Source organism: Macaca fascicularis, chromosome 7 (assembly GCF_037993035.2).
Source record: "Macaca fascicularis isolate 582-1 chromosome 7, T2T-MFA8v1.1".
Lineage (NCBI taxonomy): Eukaryota > Metazoa > Chordata > Mammalia > Primates > Cercopithecidae > Macaca > Macaca fascicularis.
This window is the reverse complement of record NC_088381.1, coordinates 72,419,155-72,443,586: the sequence shown is the minus strand read 5'-3', so window position 1 is coordinate 72,443,586 and position 24,432 is coordinate 72,419,155. Positions and strand designations below refer to the sequence as shown.

The 24,432-nt window shown below is 44.2% G+C and overlaps 1 protein-coding gene across 25 annotated transcripts in view; it reads left to right on the top strand.

Annotated features, from left to right (window-relative positions):
- The window catches only part of NTRK3 (neurotrophic receptor tyrosine kinase 3), a 387,811-nt gene that overhangs the window by 271,744 nt on the left and 91,635 nt on the right, over positions 1-24,432 (top strand). For 8 of the 25 annotated variants that reach the window (XM_045395954.2, XM_073996660.1, XM_045395953.2 and 5 more), the window contains 2 exons: positions 9,215-9,349; positions 11,125-13,225. The exons of 13 other annotated variants lie outside the window; for them this stretch is intronic. In XM_045395954.2, the coding sequence (XP_045251889.1) occupies positions 9,215-9,349; positions 11,125-11,243 (254 nt within the window). In that variant the 3' untranslated portion in view covers positions 11,244-13,225. Of the gene's footprint in view, positions 1-9,214; positions 9,350-11,124; positions 13,226-24,432 lie in introns of those variants that run through there. 4 more of the 25 variants (XM_073996665.1, XM_065548377.1, XM_073996664.1 and 1 more) reach the window with 1 other exon arrangement.

Sequence of the window (24,432 nt, the reverse complement as noted above, 5' to 3'; positions counted from 1 at the left end):
CACGCACCTGTAATCCCAGCTACTTAAGTGGCTGAGGCATGAGAATCTCTTGGCTGCAGGAGGTGAAGGTTGCAGTGAGCTGAGATTACACCACTGCACTCCAGCCTGGGTGACAGAGCCAGACCCTCTCTCAAAAATAATAATAATCATCATAATAAAAATTTATGAAACTCATGAAAAAATATGATAAGCATGTTTGTTATTATGACTTTTATTCAATAATGTTCTTGTAATGCTAGCCACTGCAATAAGACAAAAGAAGTAAAAGAATTGGAAAGACAGGTTATTCTTATTGTGAAGACTCTGATCACCCTACATAGAACATCAAAGGGCATTTATAAAATAACCATTAGAACTAATTAGGGAGTCCAGCAAATTTGCTAATATAAGATCAATAAACAAAAATCAATGTCTTCCCTGAACACCATTAGATCATTTAATGGAAAACAAATCACATTTACAGTAGCAAAAAAGAAATAAAACCAAGAAATATGAACTAAAAAAGCATAAACCTAACAAAGGATATGCAAGAGGCTATGGAAACATACAAAACGTTATGAAGAGTATAAAAGAGAACTGAGTTAATGGAGCATTAACTTATTTATGGATGGGAAGAAACAATATAATAACAATGCTGATTTTCTCTCAAATCTATAAATCGAGTACAATTTTTATAAAGGCTCCAGCAGAGTTTTTCAAAGCTCTTGCCTGATATGCTTATCCTATAATTTATGTGGAGGAATGAAACACCAAGATAGCCAAGGTGTTTTTTAAAAAGAAGATAAAGATTGAAGAGATGTGCCCTAGTAGACAAAAATGCCTATTTAAAAGTTACAGTAATGAAGACAGGGAAAGCAAATAGGCTAAAGTATAGTAATTGTTTTTAACACTCAGAAAACTTATGTGTGTGTGTGTTTGTGGATAAATAAATAGGTAGATAGATAGATAGGAGACAGGTGTGTGGATATGAGTACTTTTTTTGGTGCATGTCGTTGCAAGTCGGTATGAAAGGGAGAAACTAGGCCGGGTGTGGCTGGGCGTGGTGGCTCACGGCTGTAATCCCAGCACTTTGGGAGGCCGAGGCGGGCAGATCACGAGGTCAAGAGATTGAGACCATTGTGGCCAACATGGTGAAACCCTGTCTCTACTAAAAATACAAAAATTATGTCCTGAATGGTACTACCTAGGTTTTCCTCTAGGGTTTTTATGGTGTAAATGACGAGTTGATGGGTGCTGATGAGTTGATGGGTGCAGCACACCAACATGGCACAAGTATACATATGTAACAAACCTGCACGTTATGCACATGTACCCTAGAACTTAAAGTATAATTAAAAAAAAATACAAAAATTAGCCAGGCTTGGTGGCACATACCTGTAGTCTCAGCCACTCTGGAGGCTGGGACAGGAGAATCACTTGTACCTGGGAGCGCCATTGCACTCCAGCCTGGTGACAGAGCGAGACTCCATCTCAAAACAGAACAAAACAAACAAACAAACAAACAAAAAAAAAACAAGAGGGAGAAACTATTAAATAAAACCCCATAAGGAAAAATAAAGAGATGTTTTTACCTCATACCAGTCAAAAAATAAATTATAAATTCTGGATGAAAATTTAAAGTACAACTTTTTGTTTTAAATCAGCTTTTTATTTTAAAATAGCTTTAGACATACAGAAAAGTTATAACAGTGGTACAGAGCATTCCCTTATATCTCACATCCAGTTTCCCCATTGTAATCATTCTATGTCACCATGATACATTTGTCACAAGTAAGAAACGAGTGTAGCTATGTTATTCTTAATTAAGTTCAATACTATACTCTGATTTCATCAGTTTCCCCCGTATGTCTTTTCTCCATTCCTGGACCCCATCCGGAACACCACTTTACATTTAGTTATCGTGTCTTCTTAGCCTTCTATGATCTCTGACAGTTTCTTAGACTTTCCTTGTCCTTGATTACCTTGACAGTCAGGTTTCATGTAGAATGTCTCTCAATTTTGGCTGTCAGTTGGGATTTTGGGAAGGAAGACCGCAGAGGTGAAAGACCATTCTCATCACATCATATAAAGAGTGCATGCTTATCACATGACTTAACACTGATGATGCTAACCCTCATTGCCTGGCTGAGATGGTGTTTGTCAGGTTTCTCCACTGCAGAACTACATTCTCCCTTGTTCCATATACTTTGAAAGCAAGTAACTGTGTACACTCAAGGGATAGGGGGAAGTGAAGCTCTACCTCCTTGAGTGAGGAGTCTCTACATAAATTATTCGTAATTCTTCTGTAATGGAGATTTATTAAATGTAGTACTTTTGTTTATTATTATTATTATTATTATTATTATTATTATTATTATTATTTTGAGACAGATTCTCACTCTGTGGCCCAGGCTGAAGTGCAGTGTTGTGATCTCAGCTCACTGCAACCTCCACCTCCTGGGTTCAAGTGATTCTCCTGCCTCAGCCTCCCAAGTAGCTGAGACTATAGGTGCATGCCACTACGCCCAGCTAATTTTCATATTTTTAGTAAGACGTAGTTTCACATTTTGGCCAGGATGATCTTGATCTATTGACCTCATGATCCACCCACCTCGGCCTCCCAAAGTGCCGAGATTACAGGCGTGAGCCACCATGCCAGGCCCTAAACGTAGTACTTTTAAAGGAAAAGGTAATAGCCTGACATTAAGGAGGAAAATATCTCTTAACATACAGATTTAAGTAACATAAAGGGAAAAGTGAATACATTTTAATACATTAATTTAAAAAAATCTATGAGTACCATACACAAAGTTAAAAGACAAATGGTAGCTTGAGATGACATAATTTCATTGCATTTATATGTAACAAAGAATTTGCATACAGAATAAATAACAAACTCCCACAAATAAAGAAAAGAGTAACAAGTACACACACACACATCTATCTATATATATATATAGCTGTATATCTATATCTAGATATAGATATAGATATACAGCTATATATATATATAGAGAGAGAAAGACACACACAAGAAAATGAGGAAAGGATACAAATAGGCAGTTCCCAGTTCTTCAATTGGGGAAACCCTTATTGAGATGATGTGCAACCTCAGTAGTAATCAGGGAAACGAATCTTAAAACTACAAGGAGATAACATCTACCACTCATCAGTTTGTTAGAAAAAATATCTGATATGGGAAGATGGGGTAAGAAGTTCATCCATTTAGTGATTATAGAAATATGAGTTGGTATTACTTTGGGTAAACATTTAGCAATAGAATAATGTTAAGGATTCAATTACACTAAATTATAGGGATATCCTCCAAAGATGTGCTTCTCAAATGTTTTTGTGCATAGAAATCACCTGAGGAGCTTATTAAAACACAGATGTTGATTCAGCAGGGACTGAGCATCTTCATTTTTACCCAACTCCCAGCTGATGCTGATGCTGCTCCCACTTGCCTGCACTTTGAATAAGGAAGCTCTAGAGTAGAGGTCAGCAAACTATCACTCATTGGCCAAGGGCCAAATCTGGCTCTTGCCTATTTTTACAAATGAAATTTTACTGGAACACGCTCATTTGTTTGTGTGTTGTCTGTGGCTGCCTTCAGACTACACTGGCAGAGTTTAGTGGTAGCAGCAGAGACTGCATGGTTCGCAAAGCCTAAGATATTTTCTATCTGGTCCTTTATAGGATAAGTTTGCCAACTACTGCTCTGGGGAAATTCTCCCACATGTGTGTACGGATATGTGTGTAATAATATTGACTGCAACTTTTTTTGAAATAATGAAAAGATAGAAACAAGTGTCAGTTGGCTGGACGGGCAAATAATTTGTAGCATATTCACACAATGGACTTCGTCAGCTAAAATTAATGAATGGGAGCTACATGTATCAACATGGATAAATCTAGAAAATATCCATTTTTTAAAAGCTTAAACTTACACAGAACAAAACTGTAATTTGGTCATGGATATATGCATATGCAGCAAAATTATTTCAAGATTCCTGAAAAGGATAATCAGCTATTTCAGAGCAGTGGTTACTTCTGGTGATGGGGAAGAGGAGAAACAGGGTTATATATGGACTCACATGGGTTCTCAGCCATTGCAGTAATGGATTATTTGTTTAGAAATTTGAGAAGAAGATATCAAAATATTATAAATTGTTAATGCTGGAGGTAGGCGCAGAGTTTCTATACTTTTCTGATATTTTAGATATTTCAAACATTTGGAAAGAGTCAAAAGACTCAGGAAAAAAAATATACTGAATACAAAGACAGATATTTTGAAGTGCAAGGAAGGCAATTAAGATAGATTATTGATACCCGAGATTTTCTCTACTCTCAGTTAAGCAAGCAAAGAAGATGCTCATCTATTACAAATGGTTCCTTATATAGTGAATTCTGAGAATGGCAAAGAATTTTTTTTTTCCATATGACTAATATTGCTCCATGGCTTATGAAGTATTTTGATTCTAAGAGGGTCACTTCACCCATGTTATGAAGTGGAAGGATTTTCACTTTCTCTGGGGACTAACATTTCACTCCTTTAAGCCGAGATCAGCTTGTCATTGGAATAGTCTTAGTGATGCCAATTGGTGGGTGGCCCCCTAGCACACCTTCCCCCATTTTGTGAGTTAGAGTCTTGAAATACTCATCAGGGACAACCTGTGAGAGCCTTCAAGATCCCTTCAGGAACGAGTCTTTTGCTTTTGTCTGAGAATCTCAGTGGTCCGTGCCCCTTTATCTCACCCAGGCATGGATGTCCTCCCCCTGTGACTTCCTGTGGGCATGATGCCATGAGCTAAATTGTAGTTGGGGTACATTCAGCCTCAGCCCCCTCCCTCCGAGCATCTGCACACAGCTGGAACCAGACTTGGCAACCGTGGCAAGCAGGCCAGGACTCATCACTCGTTTTCCCAGCAGCATCGAGGTGACTTTATAGGAAGAGGCACCCCATACTGAAGTTGGGGGTCTCAGTTCAATACTCTTGGCTACACGGTATACAACAGGGACATTTTAGTTCCAAGTACCTTTCAATATTGTATAGAACCCTTTGAAATGTGTTTGTTATTACAGGGATGTAGGAACACTTCGGGTCCAATTATTCCCCCTTATTCCCCCATGAAATGTACAGCTATATTAAGAAGTCCTGCTTGTTGGCATTTAACAACCTTTTGTCATGTGCCTTACACATGTCAGGCAATGCGGAAGACACCTCCACCTCCTGGGTTCAAGTGATTCTCCTGCCTCAGCCTCCCAAGTAGCTGAGACTATAGGTGCATGCCACTACGCCACCGGCTGGTGGATGACATGAGTGCCACCTTCTCTCCTAGCAGTAGCTTTTTCCAACATTATGCTTCAGCATGTGTCTTGTTTGGAACCTGATTTCTGAACGTGCTTGCTTCCCTTACTCATACAGTTCAGTTTCTGAGCTGTCTCCCCTTTCTGAGATAGGTTTGTCCCTCTGTTGTAGGTTTCCAGCCACTTCTTTATCATTGTTGACCATGACCAGAGGGAGGATAAGTTTGGTATTTTAGGGGCGTCAACAAGGCTTGCAGAGATGGGATTTCCTGGTCTTAATGCATGGCCTATAACCTAGTATAATAAACATAATGTTTATTGTAAAGTTTAAATCTCAGATGCAAAGACAAGCTATGCAGGTACCATAAACAAGTGCAGGGGTGGAGGATAATAGAAATTGGTGAGGAATATGGCAAGCTGGAGAACACACACCACACACCTCATATAAATTGAGTGGCTACTGCAGTGGGTTACCACTGTGCAGAAATTCTGGCCCAGGAGTGCCAGAACTCTTGGATTTTCAAGGGAAGCTAGAAATGGGGATATTTTAAATGTGAGATCTCCCAAGTTTTAAATGCTGGCAACTAAGCAACAAATTTTTAAAAATACCATTTGTGTTAAAAAATAAAATAAAATAAAATAAAATAAAAGGCATATCCTAAGGCCATATATGGCCTGTGGGTTAGGTTTGCAATCTCAGAAAAATAAAAGAAATAATCCGAAAGTTTTAAGCAGCATAGTCTGTGGCCAGCAAGCCTAGGCATTTGGGGCTCACCCACCTGGGCCAGTGCCACCACCCTTTTATTGAGTCCAATGGCACGAGAAGAAATAACTTATACTCAAAAAAGTGATCGCTACACCCAAGGAAAAGATACAGAACAGATCAGTCATAACTATAGCCCAGGCACCATTAGAATGCCTTGATGATCACCTTCCCACGACCTTAGAAGGGCCAGCATACAGGCAGGAAAAGAAGCAAGAGACATGTGTCTAAGATGAATCCTTTCTTCACCAAAGCGCACTCTTTTCTGTCCATGCTTGTTTACACAGCGGCCTGGGGTGGGTGCTCAGGAAAGAGTTCCACTGGGTACCATGCTTGGCTTACCAAGGGTATTCTCAGATATTCCACAACCCTTGGTTAGGTTATGACTATATTTTAATTATCCATCTCTCCATACTCATTATTACCTCACGTTCATGTGGTTATTTTTCATCCTCTCTAGGCTGCACTCCCTGAAATAACATCAAAATGAAGGAGTCCGTGACCAGACAGGGTTTGGGGTTCCTTATCTGGAAGGTCCCAGTGCATGCGAAGTGTCATTGTGAGGGTGGGGGTGAAGCCACCAGGGGTAGAATTAAACCAGGGTTGGCCAGAGGAGGGAATGGCAGGGTATGGTGCTGCTTAGCTTCCTAACTAAGGAAGCTGTTAATAAGGTAAGAAAGCCCTGCCCTTTCTTATTGAAGTGGCCAGACTGAGAGCTCTGCTTCCCCCAGAGAATGTCCTTACCATTACTACCTTGACCTCCATTTCACCCCCTTCCTGGATATTGGTTTTCCACAAATGGGATCCATATTGCAAAGTGGTTAGTTGCAAGGACTTTGGAGGTATGAAGAGCTGGATTCAAATTTAGACTTTGTCACAAAGTGAACTTGGGGCTGTTTTTCCATATTATAAAGGCAGAATTTTCTCCCTTGTAAAGTGGAGTTAATACTATTCACCTTTTGGGGATGTTGAGGGATAAAGAACTAACTGTAGGCAATGCCTGTCACTGGCATTCCCTTATATAGATCTATGGATTCCAAGGCAATCAGCAATATGTCTGATGGTAGGATTGGCATAGTTGGGTATTGCTTGGGGCTCCCTGCTCCATTCCATGCCTGCCTGCAATGGGTGGAAAAACATCTCACCTCTTCTTGCCTCTTGGGGGAAAGGTGGGAAGGTTGTGGAAAGTGTGGCACCCTGATTTGGGTGGGATGCCCTTCCCATTACATTGCCCTCTGCTTCTGGCTCCCTGTTAGTCTACCACTCAGGGCCCCAGTGCCAGCACTCCTGTGTATTTCAGCCCGTGCTAGGGTACAAAATGCCTTTTCCCACAACCAGTGCTATGTCGGTGCTAAGGGTTACTGTGACATAGCAACTTGAAGATGATAAATGAATACATTTGAAGAGGGAATGTTTGAAAATGATTCTATAGAACTCCATTTGGTATTGGGACTATTGTCTAAACCATAACCTAGACTACTTTATGCAGTTGGGTAATAGTCTCATGTCAGGTATCAAAAGGTAGAAGCAGAGATAGAAGGAGAAGGAGAGGTCTGTGAGAATCCACAGTCAAGGGGAAAGAGCGTAGGCAGAAGATGCAGGGAATACCTTCTCCCTGGAAGGTGCTGGGCTGGTAGCTCCAGAATCCCAAGGCCAGAGCGAAGGGGTGAAACCCCAGCAGGGGAGAGAGAATTAGAATCTCCAAGAATCTCAGAAAAACAGGTTTGAATGTCTTTTTATGTGGCGAGACCATGGGAACCGACCTTTCCTTGCTGCAGTCAATATAAAGGACTTGCCTTTAGAGATTTAACCAGCTCTTGACTCAATAGGATTGCCTTCAAAACCTCTCTTCCAGTCGTAGGGGTGCTCAGTGCCCCTTCTCCCCTAAGTTCTGTTTACAATGTCCCTCCTTTTCCCAAAAAGATCCCAGAGCTTCTGGCTTGCTTCTCAGGGAAAGTATTCTTAGAAGATCCCTGAAGACCCAGCTATGTTCTGAATTACAGAGAGCCTACAGGTACCTTTGTGCTGAATGTTTTGGGGAAAGCTGTTGACAGCCAGAGGAAAAGGTTAGATGTAGCGGGGTCTGTGGGCCCCTGGTGGGAAAGGCCTTCTTTGGAAATGCCTTTGATTTGCCCTCTTCAGCCTTTTCTTTACCCATTTACCCCTTTACCAGTGTCCACTATGGTTCTGGGCTCCCCTGCCCTTCCCCCAGTAAATGCCTTTTACTTTCTGCTCAGGGGTTGTTCTGAGACAGAGGAGGAGGAATGGAGGATTTTGGAGCAGTGCCTCTTATGCTATCAGGCTTCAGCTTTTAGAATCTTGGAAAGACTCCACCTGGGAAAGAGTTCCAGAGAAAACAAACTTCAGATCCAGGCTCATATGGGAAAGGGCTCATGTTCACAAAGGCAGCTTCGGGAACCCTGGCAGAGACTTAGGCAGGCTTGGCCCTGGTCTTTAATGGATCCGACACGGATCTTTCCAGGGCCCACAAATGCTGCATGGTCTCCAAAGGAGATTTCACCCTCAGAAGCTACAATGATATCTCTTTATAGAAGTTGTAGTCTTCAGGTCTTCAGTGAGCCAACAGCTTTTGTTGTTCCAGTGGTTTATGCCCTAATAATGGCAAGGAAGATTTTAAGGAACCAAACACCACCACCTCCTCTCATCTCCTCATCATCCCTCCCTTGTCACATTGCTTTCCTCTTGAAAATTAGCTGAATTTTTTGATGGGATATTAGGAGCCAGAAAGAGAGTCTTGGGTCCAGGATTATCTCTCAAGTCAGAAGAAACATCCTTCTAGGCCCAGGAATGACACTCTTAATGGCAATGATGGGCACAATTTTTAGACATTTTGGTCCAAGAAGGAAAATGGGGGCAAGTATGTTAGGAAAAGTGCAGGACAGACTTCATGGTGATGGTGAATCTTTCTTCTCTGACTCTAACTTGTGCCATTTCTATAATGCCAGGGTGAGATTCCTAGGATCTAGATTTTATGCGTAAAATAAACCAGCTGCCCCTACAGGCACAGCAGTGTGGGTACAGGAGCTGAGAACACCTGGATTTCTGTTTCTGGCATTTTGCACTTAAGAAAAATACTTTCCCATGTTTTTGCACTTGGGGTTTAATACTGACCATTAATTCCCCCATGTCTGCCTCTTCTGCCAGGGGTCTTTTCAAACATAGACAATCATGGGATATTAAACTTGAAGGACAATAGAGATCATCTAGTCCCATCAACTCACTATATATATGAGGAACCTGAGGTCCAGAGTGGGGAAGTGTCTTACCCAAGGTCACATGGTGAGTTACCTCCTTTGACGTCTTTGTATGCAGTAAAAGATCCCTCCCCTAACCAATTTTGGTTCTTAAGAACTTAAGACTCATCAAGCCTCCATATATTTCATGGAGTGAGGTATGACTAGGTGCCCAGTATGGGATTTGGTACTAAAAAAATCCCTTAAGTTAAAAGACTGTCTTCCAGGGGAGGAAGCTTCATAGGGCCTATGTAAGGGATACGGGAGAAGCAAGAGAGGACTATGGCCTGGAAAGAAACAGTGGTGTCACAAACTTTCTCAGGAGGCTGCCCAGACCAATGGCCTTCCTTCCCTTTTCCTTCATACCCAAGAGAACCTTTATCAGAGGTCAGGGTGGGGATGCTATCTCAGAAACATCTCACCTTGAAACTGAGCCTCCCTCCAAACATGATGTCATAGGCAGGGAAGGTTTCCTCTATCTTCACAAATCTGACCCCACCTCCTTCAGAGGAAGGGGTCTCAGCACCCCAAATGACTCAATACTGTTTTGTCCATAGCATGTCCTGGGCAGGAGGAGAGGAAAGTCTCAATGCAATCAAATTTTGTTTCAAGTTTTTCCCATCATATTCCCAATGTCCAGAGGCCCCTTATGACCTCTACATTCCTTAGCATAGCTTCCATAAAAAGATAGGCTTACTCTGTTCACATATTCACACACTCATACACATTCAAACACACACACACGCACACATACATATATTCACACATACACACATGCATACACACACATGCAAACACACACATACACACACAAACACACATGCAAACACATATGCAAACACACATGTGTACACATGCAAACACATCCACATGAAAACACACGTGTACACATGCACACACATGCAAACAAATACATGTATGTGCACCTGCAAACACACACATACACATGAAAATGCACACGCACACTCTTTACAGACACTTTTTAAATCTGTAGTTGTTTGAGCAACATCTTTCTGGAGATTTTATTAGGAACGCCCACTTTTCAGGACATCCTAACTCAGTCCATGGCTGTATGACCAGAAATGAAATGAGCTGTCGTGGAAGTCCTCCTTGCTCGAGACAGCATGTGGCCTGGGGGCCACCAGTGTTACTCCTCCAGGGTATTTTCCTCCCCTGTAAGTCTTGGAAGGATGGCAAGGGTCAGAGATCAGCTGTTACTCTCTAAACCTTCCACAGACCTGTGGTGTGAGGCAGAAAGGTCAATGAGAAAGAGCTTGTAGGCTTGGGAGTATAGCACCCCCACCTCCTGGCGTGGTCAGAAGTGGTCTATGTAATTTTAGCTCCTAAAATTAGAAATGCCCCTCTGGTATCCCTAAAGAACATCAGTTCTGGGGAAACATAGCCTTCTCCTCCCATCCCATTGCCCCTTAGTGACCCTACAGTGCATACCCCTTCTCCGACACACCCCTCAGCTCATTATCAGGGGCTCCTCCTTTCAGAAAGATGCTTATAGACTGAGACCCACTTAGATGAGACCTCTCCTCCTCTTCCATGACAATCCAAGGCCAAGCACCCAGAGGTTTTGCTCCCTTCCCTTCCTTGGTTCAGTGGAGGCTGCAGCAAAATGGAGTGTTTCCAGTTTCTCTGACCATGCTGGGTTTTAAGTTAATCCCCTCCTCCTATCCTTCCCTTTTGCTGACAGTACTTCCCCTTTCAAGCTCCCTCTCTATTTCCCCTCCTAGTTTTGATCTTCTTTGGGGGTTTTGGTTTTTACTTTATTTTGCTTTTTTCTGTTTTTTTTTTTCTTTTTGTTTTTTATAGGTTTCAGAGAAATTATGTTGAATCCAATAAGCCTTCCCGGACATTCCAAGCCTCTTAACCATGGCATCTATGTTGAGGATGTCAATGTTTATTTCAGCAAAGGACGTCATGGCTTTTAAAAACTCCTTTTAAGCCTCCTTGTTTTGATGTCACCTTGGTAGGCTGGGCCCTCTGAGAGGTTGGAAGCTCTAGGCATTGTTCTCTTTGGATCCAGGGATGCTAAGTAGAAACTGCATGAGCCACCAGTGCCCCAGCACCCTTTAACACCACCAGATGGGTGTTTTCCCCCATCCACCACTGGCAGGGTTGCCCCTTCCCTCCAATCATCACTGTGCTCCTTTTTTTCCGGCCTACGAGGCAGCTCCTGCCACCATCTTTAGAGCCAATAAAGAGAATTAAAAACCTGTGCACCAGGAGCATCTTTTAAATACACTAGCCATTCTCTTGCTTTACAAAAACAACCTAACCATCAAAAGAAAGCCTGATGAAGTCCAGCCGTGCTCCAGCCTCACTTTCCCTGCTTGGAAGCGTGGGGTCTCCCTGGCTCTCCCAGGATACCATGCTGTCCTCTTAGTGACCTCGTCGCCCTGCAACCTCCAGTGGGGAAGAGTCACAGAGAGCACCTAAGCAGAGGTGGAGACGGCGCGGTAAGAGGAGGGGGAGCCAGGCTCAAGTATTGGCACCAAGTTAGGTCTCAGAGGAAAGAATGGAAACCAATCACTTTACGTTTTTATTTTTATTTTCGGTGGAAAAATCATCCTTTTTTTGGGACACACTTGCCCCCTACTTCCTCTTCTCTCTGGAACGGCTCACAGTGAGTGCGATGTTATAAAACTCCTTGCAGAGGAGAGTTTCTCCAGGCTCTTCCTGGGCCCTTAGATCTGCAGTTCTGACAAGCTTTGGCTGCAGGAGGTTTTACCCATGAACTGGCCATCCTACTAGGACCACAAGGGACCAAGGGAATCAGGGACCGAGGCCCTTCCTGCCAGCCCATGATCCCGGGATTGGCTCTCTTCCCCTACTTCCACTTATTCTTGACTCTGAGAACTTTTGGAACCCAATGGAATCAGCATTTCAAGGTCAAGATGAACTGAAGGGGAAGAGAAGTAAAACTTGGCCTCCTCCAGCCCCTCTCATGGCACCAATGGAAGTGTCCTCCTGTTCTCTGGTCAATATGTGTGTTTACTTTGCTTGCTTTGACTCATGCCTTACTCCATGGCCACCCTCTCCCAAAGAGGGGGCTTGCTTCCCCCATTTTCAACTTGATCCACTGAGGAGACGGAAGGGGGTGACTTTCCCCTCTTCAGTAGGAAAGGTACATTTGTAGGGCCTGAAACTCTCCCGTATTTGCTGACTCACTAGTGGAGGAGACGTCTGGCTCCCAGCTCCCCTGGTCCATGGGGCCTCCATTGTGTGAAGTCAGCATAGGCTGCCCACCTAATGGTGGAGAGCACGAAACTGGGAGCATCCTGTGGGGGGCTTTTGGGGGAAAAAGGTGGTTGTTTTAGCCCACCATTGTTTTGGGGTGGTGTTGCACACTAGTAGAGAATAGAGTCTATGCCTTTGGCAAATTTAACTGGGAGTTTGGATTCCCACTTAAGGGTTTTATTTCTTGGGTCCTGTGGATAGTGGTTCTTTGTGTCAGGATCCCAGCCTGATTCTGCAAACGCCTCCATGGGGTTTAAAAACATGAGGCTTTCCAAGTTCTTGCCCAGTATCTGGGGCAGCCTCCAGAGTATCACCTGGGAGTTCAGATTCTCTCCAGGGCTCCAGGTGTGTGTTTATCTCGCCCCCTCCAGCTCTCCTCATCCTGCTCCCCATTGCTCCATGTCAGGCTGTTCCCCATTATGCCCTGCTGATGCTTTGGGTCCAGGGCCTCCTCCCAAGTGTGGCTTTAAGGAGTAAGCTTGAGGATGATGTTTTTTAATTATTGTAAATCATTACCTCATTTCCAGCCTCCCAGGCTCCATCCATCACAGCATCTTTTATTCTGCCATTTTCCTCACCTTGTGCTATGACAATGGGGCGTTGTGTTTCCACAGAGACTTATAGGAGTGTTCAGTGTATAGTTTCTTAATAAACACTTTATTTTCTAATGAAATGACTGAATCAGACCTCTTATTTTGAAATTTTGCAAAAACATTCAAAATACAGAAAATCCAGGTTACCTGCATTTTTCCCTGTTTTCCTGTTACTCTTTTAAATGAGCTTCTTAGTTAAGTTCTGTGTTTACAAAGATGTTCACAATCTGTTCCATTGGTTGCTTTCATTGAGAGTCTTCCAGATAGGTTAGGCTCATACACTAAAGTGCTTTTCATCGTATTGAGAAAGAAGTAGAGGCTCAGAGAGGTTGAGTGGTTCACCCAGGGTCACACAGTGTGATAGGTGAAAGCAAGATTGAAACCTGACTTCTACAGACACTACTCGGGCCACTGAGACCCTCACTCCTTTGGTAGCTGGGGAATGTTCTGTTGTCTGAGCAGCCAAGGCTCACAGAAATCTTCTCTTGAGAGCTGATGTGTAAGGGAGTCTGGGAGTAGGGTTGGGGATCCTTTATCTTTGGGGCACCAGCAAAGCCAGTGGGGTGGTCCCTGAGATGGAGTGGTTTTGCATGTTCCCTGTGGATGTTGGGAAAGTAACCTTGCCCAAGGAAAGATGGGGCTTTGGGTGTACAGGTCAACACACTTGTCACTCAGAGACACGCTCCCTTTCATGCACAGACACCCACACACACACTCAGGTGAGCCACACTCTCATGGCAAGTTTCATGTGGGCTGCCAGGAGGGAGAAGTCAAAGAGTAAAATGCTTAGATGAACTGGCACATCTGTGCACCCTTGGACCCTGGCACTGACACAGCTAGAAGAATTAAAATGCTCCCTGTAACTTGCCCTCTTCCTTTCAGGAGGAGAGGACACTGTGAGGCTCTGTATGCAGGACAGATGGAGCAAGAGTGGAGAATGAGGGCTAGGAAAGGGCTCCTGGGTGAATCTGAATGTTTCATTGGGCCCCAGAAATCCTTGTTGGAGCTCAGTCATTGTAGAAGTAGAGACAAGACAAGTAAAGTAATGTAGAAGGGCTCATGTTCCAGTCTGACAGGAAGTTGATCAGGCTAGGTTGGTGCTTTTCTATGTATCCTCACTTACTTTATCTTCTATTTAAGTCTAGTTTGGTTTGAGACCCCTTTATGCCAAATGGAATCTCCTGCTCTATAGAGTGGCCTGGGTGAGGGGTGGACCAAGCTCTGCATTTATCTCTTCTCAAGGGTTCCAGGGAGAAAGAGTTGGAACAGGGATGCCTGAAGGGTTGGGACTGTCCTGGGGACCATGAGGAGATGCACTGGTTCAAGGGAGAACTTTCATTTTTAATATAGGAGGGATTTGAGCTTCATTTTGTTCTAATGCTTGGAGCCTATCAGTTTATGGGAGAAGAGATAATAGATAAAAATGGCCTCTGAGAATATGGGAAGGAAAAGTATCCACAGCTCAGGAAGAGGGGACAGCACTGGCCTTGTGGAGGGAGTGCTCTTCCCATAGAGAAGGAGGCAAAAAGAGGAAAGGATGCGGAATGTCTTTTCAAGGTGATAAGGCAAGAAAGTAAGGGAATTCTTCTCTGGTGGCTTCCATTTGTCTATAAAGAATGAGGCAAGGCCTTGTGCCACTACTGAGAAGACCCAAGGAGAGTTGGAACATCTGAACTGACAGGGGAAGAGACTATGGAAGACTATGGGAATCTATGGAAAGGTTGCTGGGCAGAATGAGGAACCGGTTAAGGTTGGAGTCTAGGCCTCTGTTTTCCATGTTTTACTGCTGGGTGTTGAGTCTCATGGCATTTACCCCAGTGTTGGTGCCTCTAGGGAAGTCAGAGCTGGTATAGGGCAGATGCGGAGAGCTGAACTCAGCCCAGAAAGATGCCAGTTTGGACTGGCTTCAGTTTAGGGTGGCTCAGGGAACCAGCCAGTCCTGCAGCTCCCTGACCTCCTGCATTCGAATCTCACCAACAGGATTTCACAGTAGCTTTCTCAGACCTTAAGCTTACATTTTGGTCCTGCAGGATTTTGCTGCACAGGTTGATAGCTGACTCAGTTCATGAACCCAGGGTACTTGCCAGATGCTCTCTGGATCTTCATTCTAGAGAGGTGGTTGACAGGTGCTGGTTCTGAAGCTTAGATAATGAGAAACTCAACTGTACCAATAAGATCTTGTAGAACAAGGTGAAATTTGATCTAACACATTCCAGGGACGTACCCTGGAGAGGCTGGACTCTTTTACTAGCATTACATGACCAGGTCCTGGAACTGATTGCCAAGCTCCCAAGAATGGATTTGCTGTGGGGCATTAATAGTAATAATTCTATGTATTTTATGAAGCACTTACTCAGAACCAGTCACATTTTACCCACAAGGAAGCTGAAGCTCAGAAAGATTGAATAACTAGCTCAGGTTTTCACAGCTTGAAGCTGGCAGAACCAGGACTGACAGGGGGCCTGCCTGACACCTCAGAATGCTTTTGGCCACTCTGCTGCCCCCTAAAGTAGCACATCTTCTGCTCCTGGTAGCACATCTTCTGCTTCTACTCCCTAGGTGTTCCACAATCATAGCTCCCCGCCAACCCCACTCCATTCCTAAGACAGAAAAGTCTTTCAGGGGTCTTCAGGGGTGGGCACCATCCCTGACTTCCTTCTGGAACCATTGGGACAGGATGATTTTAAAAACTAGAAAAAAAATCTGCAATGTTCTTTCCTCTCATTGTAGCATTTAGTGACTTGGGGTGTATGAAAGCACAGTTGGGCTTAGATCTGAGATTAATCCCATGTCTTAAAGTTGGTGAGATTCCCAAGCAATGATGGCCTCTTTGATATTGGGGAGGACTTGTTGGATGAGACCAACTTGATCCTTAGGATAGCAGGTTAGGCTGCCCAGGTCTAGGCAAGGGTGAGCAGCTTCAGATAGGAAGGTGGCAGAAGAAAGGATGAGACCAACCTGATCCTTAGGAAAGCAAGTTAGGCTGCCCAGGTCTGGGCAAGGGTGAGCAGCTTCAGACAGGAAGGTGGTAGAAGAAAGGGCCTCGTCTAACTACCCACCGTCACTTAACCTTTCTTCAACCCACCTCAAAGACCTCCTGATATGTCCAAGCTCAGCCATGCAATGCTCACCCCAAAAAGACCAAACGTGAAGCAGGCTGAATTTGGAAGTCAAGCATCTGACTTCTAGCCACCTCTGTCTCTTCTTTTGTGTGGGAATCCCTTTCTGCAGCCAAGCTCCCAGCAGCCACATCCTCACCTCCACCTCCCCAGCCACAGGTGTGACCGCAGCACAGCACTGGGCTGTGACACATCCCCTAGCTCGTCCCATTTCCCTCAGGTCAAGCCCAGGCATAAGCAAAGGATCAAGCATCTCAGATACAATGGTGAGGCAGCAAGGGAGGGTTGGATGCCATGGGAAAGCTCAGGAGCGGGCAGATCAATGCAGGATGACTTCATTGTTGTATAGCTTTCTGCATGGAGCCAGACATGGATTAGGCAAAGAGCCGGAGCCTTTGTTCCTTCAGGGTTTACTGACTCCTGTGCTCTGGCTAGACTCGCACATTGCTGCCAATGTGACTCTGAAAGCAAGAGCAAAATGAAGGTGGCAGGGAGGGAGAGACAGGAGGGGGAGAGGGGCGATGCTGGCTGCTTGGAGTCTTCTCTGTGAAGGGCCCAGGGAAAACTCTTAAGCGTGACAGCAGAGGCAGGAGGAAGGTAGAGAACAATGGGGAGTCTTGCTTCCATTTGGACTGTCCAGCAAGGGCCTGGAGCTCTCCTCCTCCTCTCTCCCAGCTCTCCCCCACCCATCACATTTCCAATCTTTAATGCTGGCTGATGTGGGTGAAGCTGCTTGCAGCCTCCGGATTCCTTGGATAGCTCTGGTTCTGCATTTTGCCTTTAGAAATCCTACTGTTACCACCCCCTGTACTTCCCACCTCCCAAGAAAACCTCAGCCTAGATCTGACAATATATATCCAGAGCTAAATAAGACTCCTTCTTCAACCCTACTTGAACCCAAAAGTGATTTGAAGGAGACGTGCTGGCAAGAGACAAGTCCCTTGTCTGCTTTTTTGGGTGGTTCTGAAATTCCATCAGGATTCTGAGGCCCTCTTGGGTAGGACTCTTTTTCCAATTTCTCCTACTCAGTGGATAAAACTTCCATAGAGTTACCCCAGTTTCCCTTGAAATTAAATCTTGATGAGGGAAGAGATTTCTGCATGGGCGATAAGGTCTAACACCCCTCTGCATTTTTGCCCCTTTTCTTTTGGACACATTTTCCTTCTGTCACAAAATATCTGGGTGTTTGTGCCTGAGAGAGCTAGATCTTCTCTCCTCATTATGCTTGACTTCTGGGTGGGTGTGAATGCATTGCTCAAATGTGCCGTATGCTCCTGGGCCAGGAATGGTGAGGATTGACAAAAAGAGGGGAAAAAGGAAGATATCAAAGGCAAACCTTTGACTGGGGCATGCTCTGCTTTGAGAGAAGGGAACAAGAAAGACAGGAGCACTTCTGAGGAGCAAAGATCCCACAGGGACGTAGAAGGTACTGATGGCTCAGATTTGGTGTCAAAGGCCTCCAGCCCAGGTCTGTGTGGGTTGTATCTGGGAAGGAACTTGGAACTCTGGGGTAGAGGAAAAGGCAGGGTTACAAGTTACCGAGAGAACAAAGCTGTAGAGAAATCTTAGCTGAGGGCTCTGGTGGGATTTTCAAACCAAGATACATGAGCCTTCCACATGGGACCAGATGGGCACTTGGCCTTCTCAGGATCATGGTATTTTCTCATGACCCTCTGCCAATAGGATCCTCTCAAAGCCTTTCTTAAATAGATGAACCTGACTTTGATTTACCTATGGGTGGAGACTGGCACCTTTGGCATAAGTCAAGAAGAATGGAGCTTGGCTTTTCTGAGAGCCAAAACCCTTGAGCAGTTCTCACTTCACACCCTAAGAGTAATGTCAAGTAATGTCTGCGTTTGGAGGGGTGGTCAAAACCCCCTGCTCAGCTATGGAGAGGGTTTGCAGAGCGAGGAGTGAGGTTGCCCAAAGGCATGCATTCCAGAGTGGCCGTCGCTGACTTCTTCCAGAAGAAGATACATCATGACATGACAGAACTTCATGTCAGCTCGGAAAACACTACCAAACCTGGTTTTGGTAAGTAATGCTGGAGGCCTTGGTGGCTTGCAATGATGACCAGCTTGTCTTCATGGCTGTCTTTGCCTCAGTTTCTGCCACTTATATGCTGTTACCATGGTAGCACAATGAAGCCTAGCTCTGCCGTTGGAGACCTCACTGAAGCAAGTGTCCTATTTCCCTGAAAAAGACACATTCTCCCCTCCCTTGCCCTCAAGTTCATTCTGCAGTAAGAAGGACAAGGACTTAGCCCTGGTAAAGGGGACAGTGACTTCACTGCTGTCTAATATGGCCTGGTGATACCTCTGTTACAGAGTTCTGATAGACCACTTACTTCCTCACTCCAAAGCTCACACTACCGTCAGTCTGTTTGGGACCCCGTAATGTCGTTTAAAAATCACATTGTGGTATTCTTTACTCTGCAAGGCTTGCAATAGCCTTTGGCCAAAAGTCATGAAATCCTGACCTTCAAAAATGCACTTCTCATAAGAAGAGAGGGTGTGGAGCTGTGGAGAGCACATGTGCTCTTCCAGGGATGGGGCTGATCTACAGAGCCTGTGACATGGTCCTTAGCAGCTGCTCAGGCCTAGGGAAATATTTACCTCTCACAGCTAGGTTCAGGAGCGTGTCGGGACCTCGTGACATGGAGGGTCCTCTAGTTTTAAGCTGAAAGGGTTTAGCCTCTGTGACACAGGGGACCCCTGCACCTACAAAGGCTAATTTCCAGTCTTTCTCAGCAGTGAGGCAGACAGGCAGTCTCCAAGCTCTGCCCTCTTGCTGCCAAAGTCAAGGGAAGAGTGACAGTAGGAACATTCCAAAGTACTGGCTAGATACTAACTAAATCTAGCCTATTAATTATATTCTGTCAGAACCTCTGGATGCTCTTGCTGTTAATTCTGAAAGAAAATTCACATGGCAGAGAACCTGAGAGTAAATCTCAAACAACTTCTGTCATGAGTGCTAGTCTCTGACAGCTCACCCTGGCCAGGAGGGCACAGCCAGGATCTGTGATGCTCTCTGGTTGTCCCCATCCGGGGACCATAGCTCCTCACTGAGGCCTTTTGCTTCAGAGGGAGCCAGATATAGAGCTGGCCAGGGAGAACTTGAGTCTGTTCCCTCCCACTGCCAGTGGGCTGCAGGGGAGGCACCACCAATATAGAACATATTCTGAGAATGTCCTTCTTGGGAGAATTTAAATTCTAAGTTCATGTTTAAATGACTCAGAGAATTGTTCAATCTTTATGGCTATCAATTTGGCATTTCTTGCTACCATAACAGGAGATTGTTGCACAGTACCTCTGATACCAAATGGCCAACCTAGTCATTAAGAAGACCAGAGTAACCCCACTGTGCATTTTCAGGATGGTGTCTTTGGCCATCTTAATAATTTTATTGGGTCAATCACTTGACCAACTGTTACCCTGCATAAATTGGTCAGTTTTCTGGGCAGAGCTTCAGGGCCTGCAATATGGTTCTCCCTTAATTTGAAATCCCCAGCTTGCAGAAAAATCTTTTTCTCTTCTTCCAGTTACTAGAAAAATGATGTTGTAAGGATCAAGTGTTCCCCTTTAATTGATTGCAGCAATGTTTCCCTTTAGTCTCGTGGTATGCCAAGGATCCATCAGAGAACTTTGGAGAATGTTGCACAGTATGGCCAGCTCTTATAGATTCACGGTTTGCATTAGGATATCAAAGGCTCCAAGAAGTCCTGCTGTAAACAAACTTTATTCTACCACTTTCCAATTCTAATTAAACACAAAACATTCTTCGCTTAACACCTATTAATAGACTCAGCACACACATGTTAGAAAACACTGGGTTATGGTGTGATCAGAAGCTTTTAAAGAAGAATCAAGCAGAATGTGTTCATCAACCACCCACCTTCTTATATCAAGAAACCACCACACCCAGCACGCTACCCAGCTGTAGGCTCAGCCCTCACTTCTGCCTTCTACATAGAGTCAGAAAAAATTCTGGTTGCTGATGGATAGCCACTCTTGTGAAGATCAGGAAACCTTCACTGTGATATCTCAGAAGAAAATGGTAAGTCATTTCACATAAGAGCTTGAGACCTCAGCATTTAACCTGGACATCTGCCCAGGCTGGTGGAGGTGACATCATCTAGTGGTAGCACACAGCAATGAAGACCTGGATCCCAGTCTCAACTCTACCACTTGCAAAGTGACATGGGGTAAGTTACCTTTCCTTGTTCCATATTTGTCTCTGAGTAGCTAGTAGAGTTTACTGATCCTCATGTAAAAGACCCTGCCTGGACAGATGCCCTAAATACCATGTCCCTATGAGTCACTATTGTCTCTTAGTGGAGGACATCTTTTGGTTCCTTGTCCTTCTCTCTCTTCTGAATGTGTTGTGTATCAGGCGAACAGAGTGAGAGAGATGGCTGCCTTTTTGGATGAGGATCAGTGGATTTCTCTGGATGAGGATGGAAGCAGATGCTTAGGGGTTAATAGACCCTCTCTGTCACAGTTGGACAAGGTCAAGCGGAAGTTCTCGGCAAGATTTTCTGACTTTGATCTCAAGAAGGCAGCTCTGCCTAACAAATAGTCTGAAATGTCAAAGAATAAATGTTAAAGCTTGAGGGGTCGTTCTCTAGGGAGTTGCCTGGGCTGGCTAGGGAGGGAGGGGAGGAGGGAGAGAGGGACACAGCAGAATCCTTCACATAAAGATTCCGACTTGGTTTTGTGATATTTAAGAAAAAAGAAAACTCTGAATTATTTATAGCACAGAAGATATAAGCAGGCTGTAGAGAAGTCGCCTGGCTTCACACGATAGTTTATGGCCATTATTTAGCTGCCCCAGCCTTGAACTGGTAAAACTTTTCTCATTAGTCACATGCTATTGAGCTCTACTTGAGCTATCTATTATTATTATTGCTATTATCATTATTTTAATCAAGAAAATTCATGTCCTTCAATATGTGAGTTGGGGGATGCAATTTCTAGAAATGACATTTGCACAAAGCAGGAGTTATCTCTTTTCCTTAAAGGGACTCTGGCACACCCTTCAGTAACTCTTTCCACCCCTGTGAGTGTTTCCAGCCTGTGCCTGTTCAAGCAGGGATTTGGAAGGCCCCTGCTCTGATATGGGCGGGAAGCATCTTGGTTTGGGCCTGGGCACCAATTGGCCATGTCGATCTGGGAAGGTGAATTTCATCTCTCATTTGTTCCCTCTGAAAGATGAATGCAATTGTCCTATGCCTCTTCTGAATAGGCTGGGCATAGGAAGGATGATTCCATTGTGTTCAAAATGCCTTGGTACCTGGCAGGGGGCGAGGGGATAGCATCTACATTATATGAGGGGATAAAAGAAGTAAAGAAATGTTAAAAGGTTAAATAAAAAGTGATTGAAGGATTGGTGGTAAAGTTGGGGGGAATGGGTTCTTTCATCTGTTTACTTTTGTCAGTGATAAAATGAATACTTCATGTTGATAATCATATCCTGATTCTATAGCATGGGTAATTGAAATTCGCTGATAATCCCCAAATTGTAGTTAAAATTAAAATCACAAGCTTCACATGCTCTCTCTTCCATCTCTGCACATGGTACAAACACACTCTTAGTCACTCTTCTAATTGTTTTTGCATACCCTTGACAACACTCTGGGAGATGCAAACACATGGAGTCAACTTTTGGTCAGTTTGGGGGTGGTGAGGTGAGGCTAGTTAAACCGCAAATCAGATCATCAGTAGAGGTCCAAACAGGCAATATTGTATTTAGACGGTATTGCTTTTGTTGAAGATATCAATACTTTTGTTTGTTTCCTAGACCTGTTTTTTTTTCTACCTTGAAGAACCTGGAGAACACTTTGCAGTTAAAATGTCACAGTGACAGTCCTGTTATAAAACTCTGAAAATGTACATGTTTTTACCCTCACTAACTTACTCTACCTCTCAGAAGTCTTTGAAGTGTTTTTCCTCCACTCCCTACTTGCTATGATGTAGAAGTTAGGCTAGCACCGTTACTCTAGGGCAGTGGTTCTCAAAGTGTTTGGTCTTGGGACCTCTTTACACTTAAAAGTCATAGAAACCCCAAATAACGTTTGTTTCTGTGGGTTATATCCATCATATTCACTGTATTTGAAATTAAAACTAGTATAATTTAAAAGCTCACGCATACACACACATTCCATTTAGCTGTCAGGATGATGACATCATCACATGTCTGGAAACCACTGGACAACTTCATGAATAATACCTGTGAGACACGAGAGTGAAAAAAGGCATACATTATCTTACTATTGCTGGGAAAATAGTTTTGACATATAAATCTCCTGAAAGGATCTTGAGCCCACCAGGGACCTTTGGACCATTTTGAGACCTGCTGTCCTAGAGAAAACAGGCACAAGCAGATTCTGAAATCAAACCTGGGTCCCCTTGGAACCAGGAAAATCTACCAGTAATGCACTTTGATCCAAGTGTAGGAGCCCGTCAGAATTCTATTTCTTTATTCAAACATCACTGACTGCCCCACGGGTGTTGACTTAAAGCAAACTGGATACAACCGTGCATGTTCAGTTGCTAGGAATGTGGAATATACACAAGAAAGACTTCACCTATTATTAAGAAAACAGAGTGGGGGCTGTTTGCTTGCTCTGGAGAAGAATATGGGCTTGATGTAACAGTAAACATTATTGGCTGATTGGAGAGACTCAGCACGAACGGGATTGACAAAATCCCATTGGTGAGAGCAGGAGGCATGAATGGCAGGGAATGAGAGGATTTATAACAGCTCGTTGTTGGTTGGGCATCCCTTCATGTGCACTGTAGCTCTCATTGTGCATCACATTTGGACTTGTTTAGGGAACACGTGAGGCTTGCAGTGCTCTAGGACCTATGGGAGTGCCTATTTGTTTAGACACCCTGGCACCTCCTTCCTCTTTCTCCTAAGCTGGGCAGCTTTGGTATAGGAAGATGGGACTATGAAATGCTTTTTAATGCCTAGGGAGCTTCCTTAGGTTAACTCTGTGTAGCACCCAGCACACCACCCAGCAGAGGGACCTGTCTCATCATGAGGTCCTAAGTGGGTGACAGTGTTCATGCCTCTTCCTGTTCATCATTTATACCCTAGGGAGTAAGAACTGCTCTTCTGTGGGATTATTTCATAAACCGGCTGGAATAGGGTCTTTCAAGGAATACCTCTGAGATCATGAGCAAATGTTGCTTCATTGACTCATTCTTCAAACATATTTGGGGCATCTACTCTGTGCCACGCACTCTACTACTAAGTGAGTCAGTTGTATTTCCTGTTGTCAAGAGCTTTATTGTCTCCTGCAGTGGTTTTCAACTGGGGTATCTTGTCCCTAGGGGACATGTGTGGAGACATTTTTGGTTGTGACAACTGAAGATGGGTCCTTCTGACAGCTCCCCACAACAAAGAATTATTCAGCCCCAAATGCTAACAATATCAACTTTGAGAAACCCCAGTCTAGAGAGAATACAGTCCAGTATTCACTAGTCTTGGGTAAGAGAGGACCTCCCCACTTTTTAGGGCCCTCTTTTAGATGCCAAGAGTCCTAGGGCCATGAGAAAGTACCATCTGGAACCTGCACCCCACCTCCCTTCTAGACAATGTTTCATTTCCTAAACCAGAATTCCTTACCCAAACAGCTCTCAGCTTGCCTCCAGAACATGTGTGGGTCTCTTCATTCATCTTTTCTAAGGGTGGGGTACGCTGCAGGTATTGGCTACGCTGCAAGAGTTGGCCAAAGGATTACTGTGTGGGGGCAGTGGGAATATCCAGAGTGTGAGGGTGGGACCGTTAGAGGAAAATGGAGTTGCAGGCTCCGTGTGCACATATATGTACGCAAGACCCCTTTCACTGCGGGATGGAAGATGGGGGTGGAAGAGAAGGGAACAGGCCAGGGGCCAACTCCTTAGCACTCTGTGTCTCCACTTGCAAATCCGAGGAACCAGAGACACCAGAAGTCAGACCTGGCCCTTCAGGTCATTCTGAAGATCAATTTTGCAAGGCAGGAGGATAGGACATGCCTTATTTATTAGTGTGTTAGCTTGATTTATAACTTCCAAGTTTTAGACATATGAAATGTGGGCTTCTAATTATTCCCTTGTTCCCGATCCTTCAAATGTAAGGAATAGGCTTGGTACAGATAAGTGAGTAATTATGAAGCAATATGA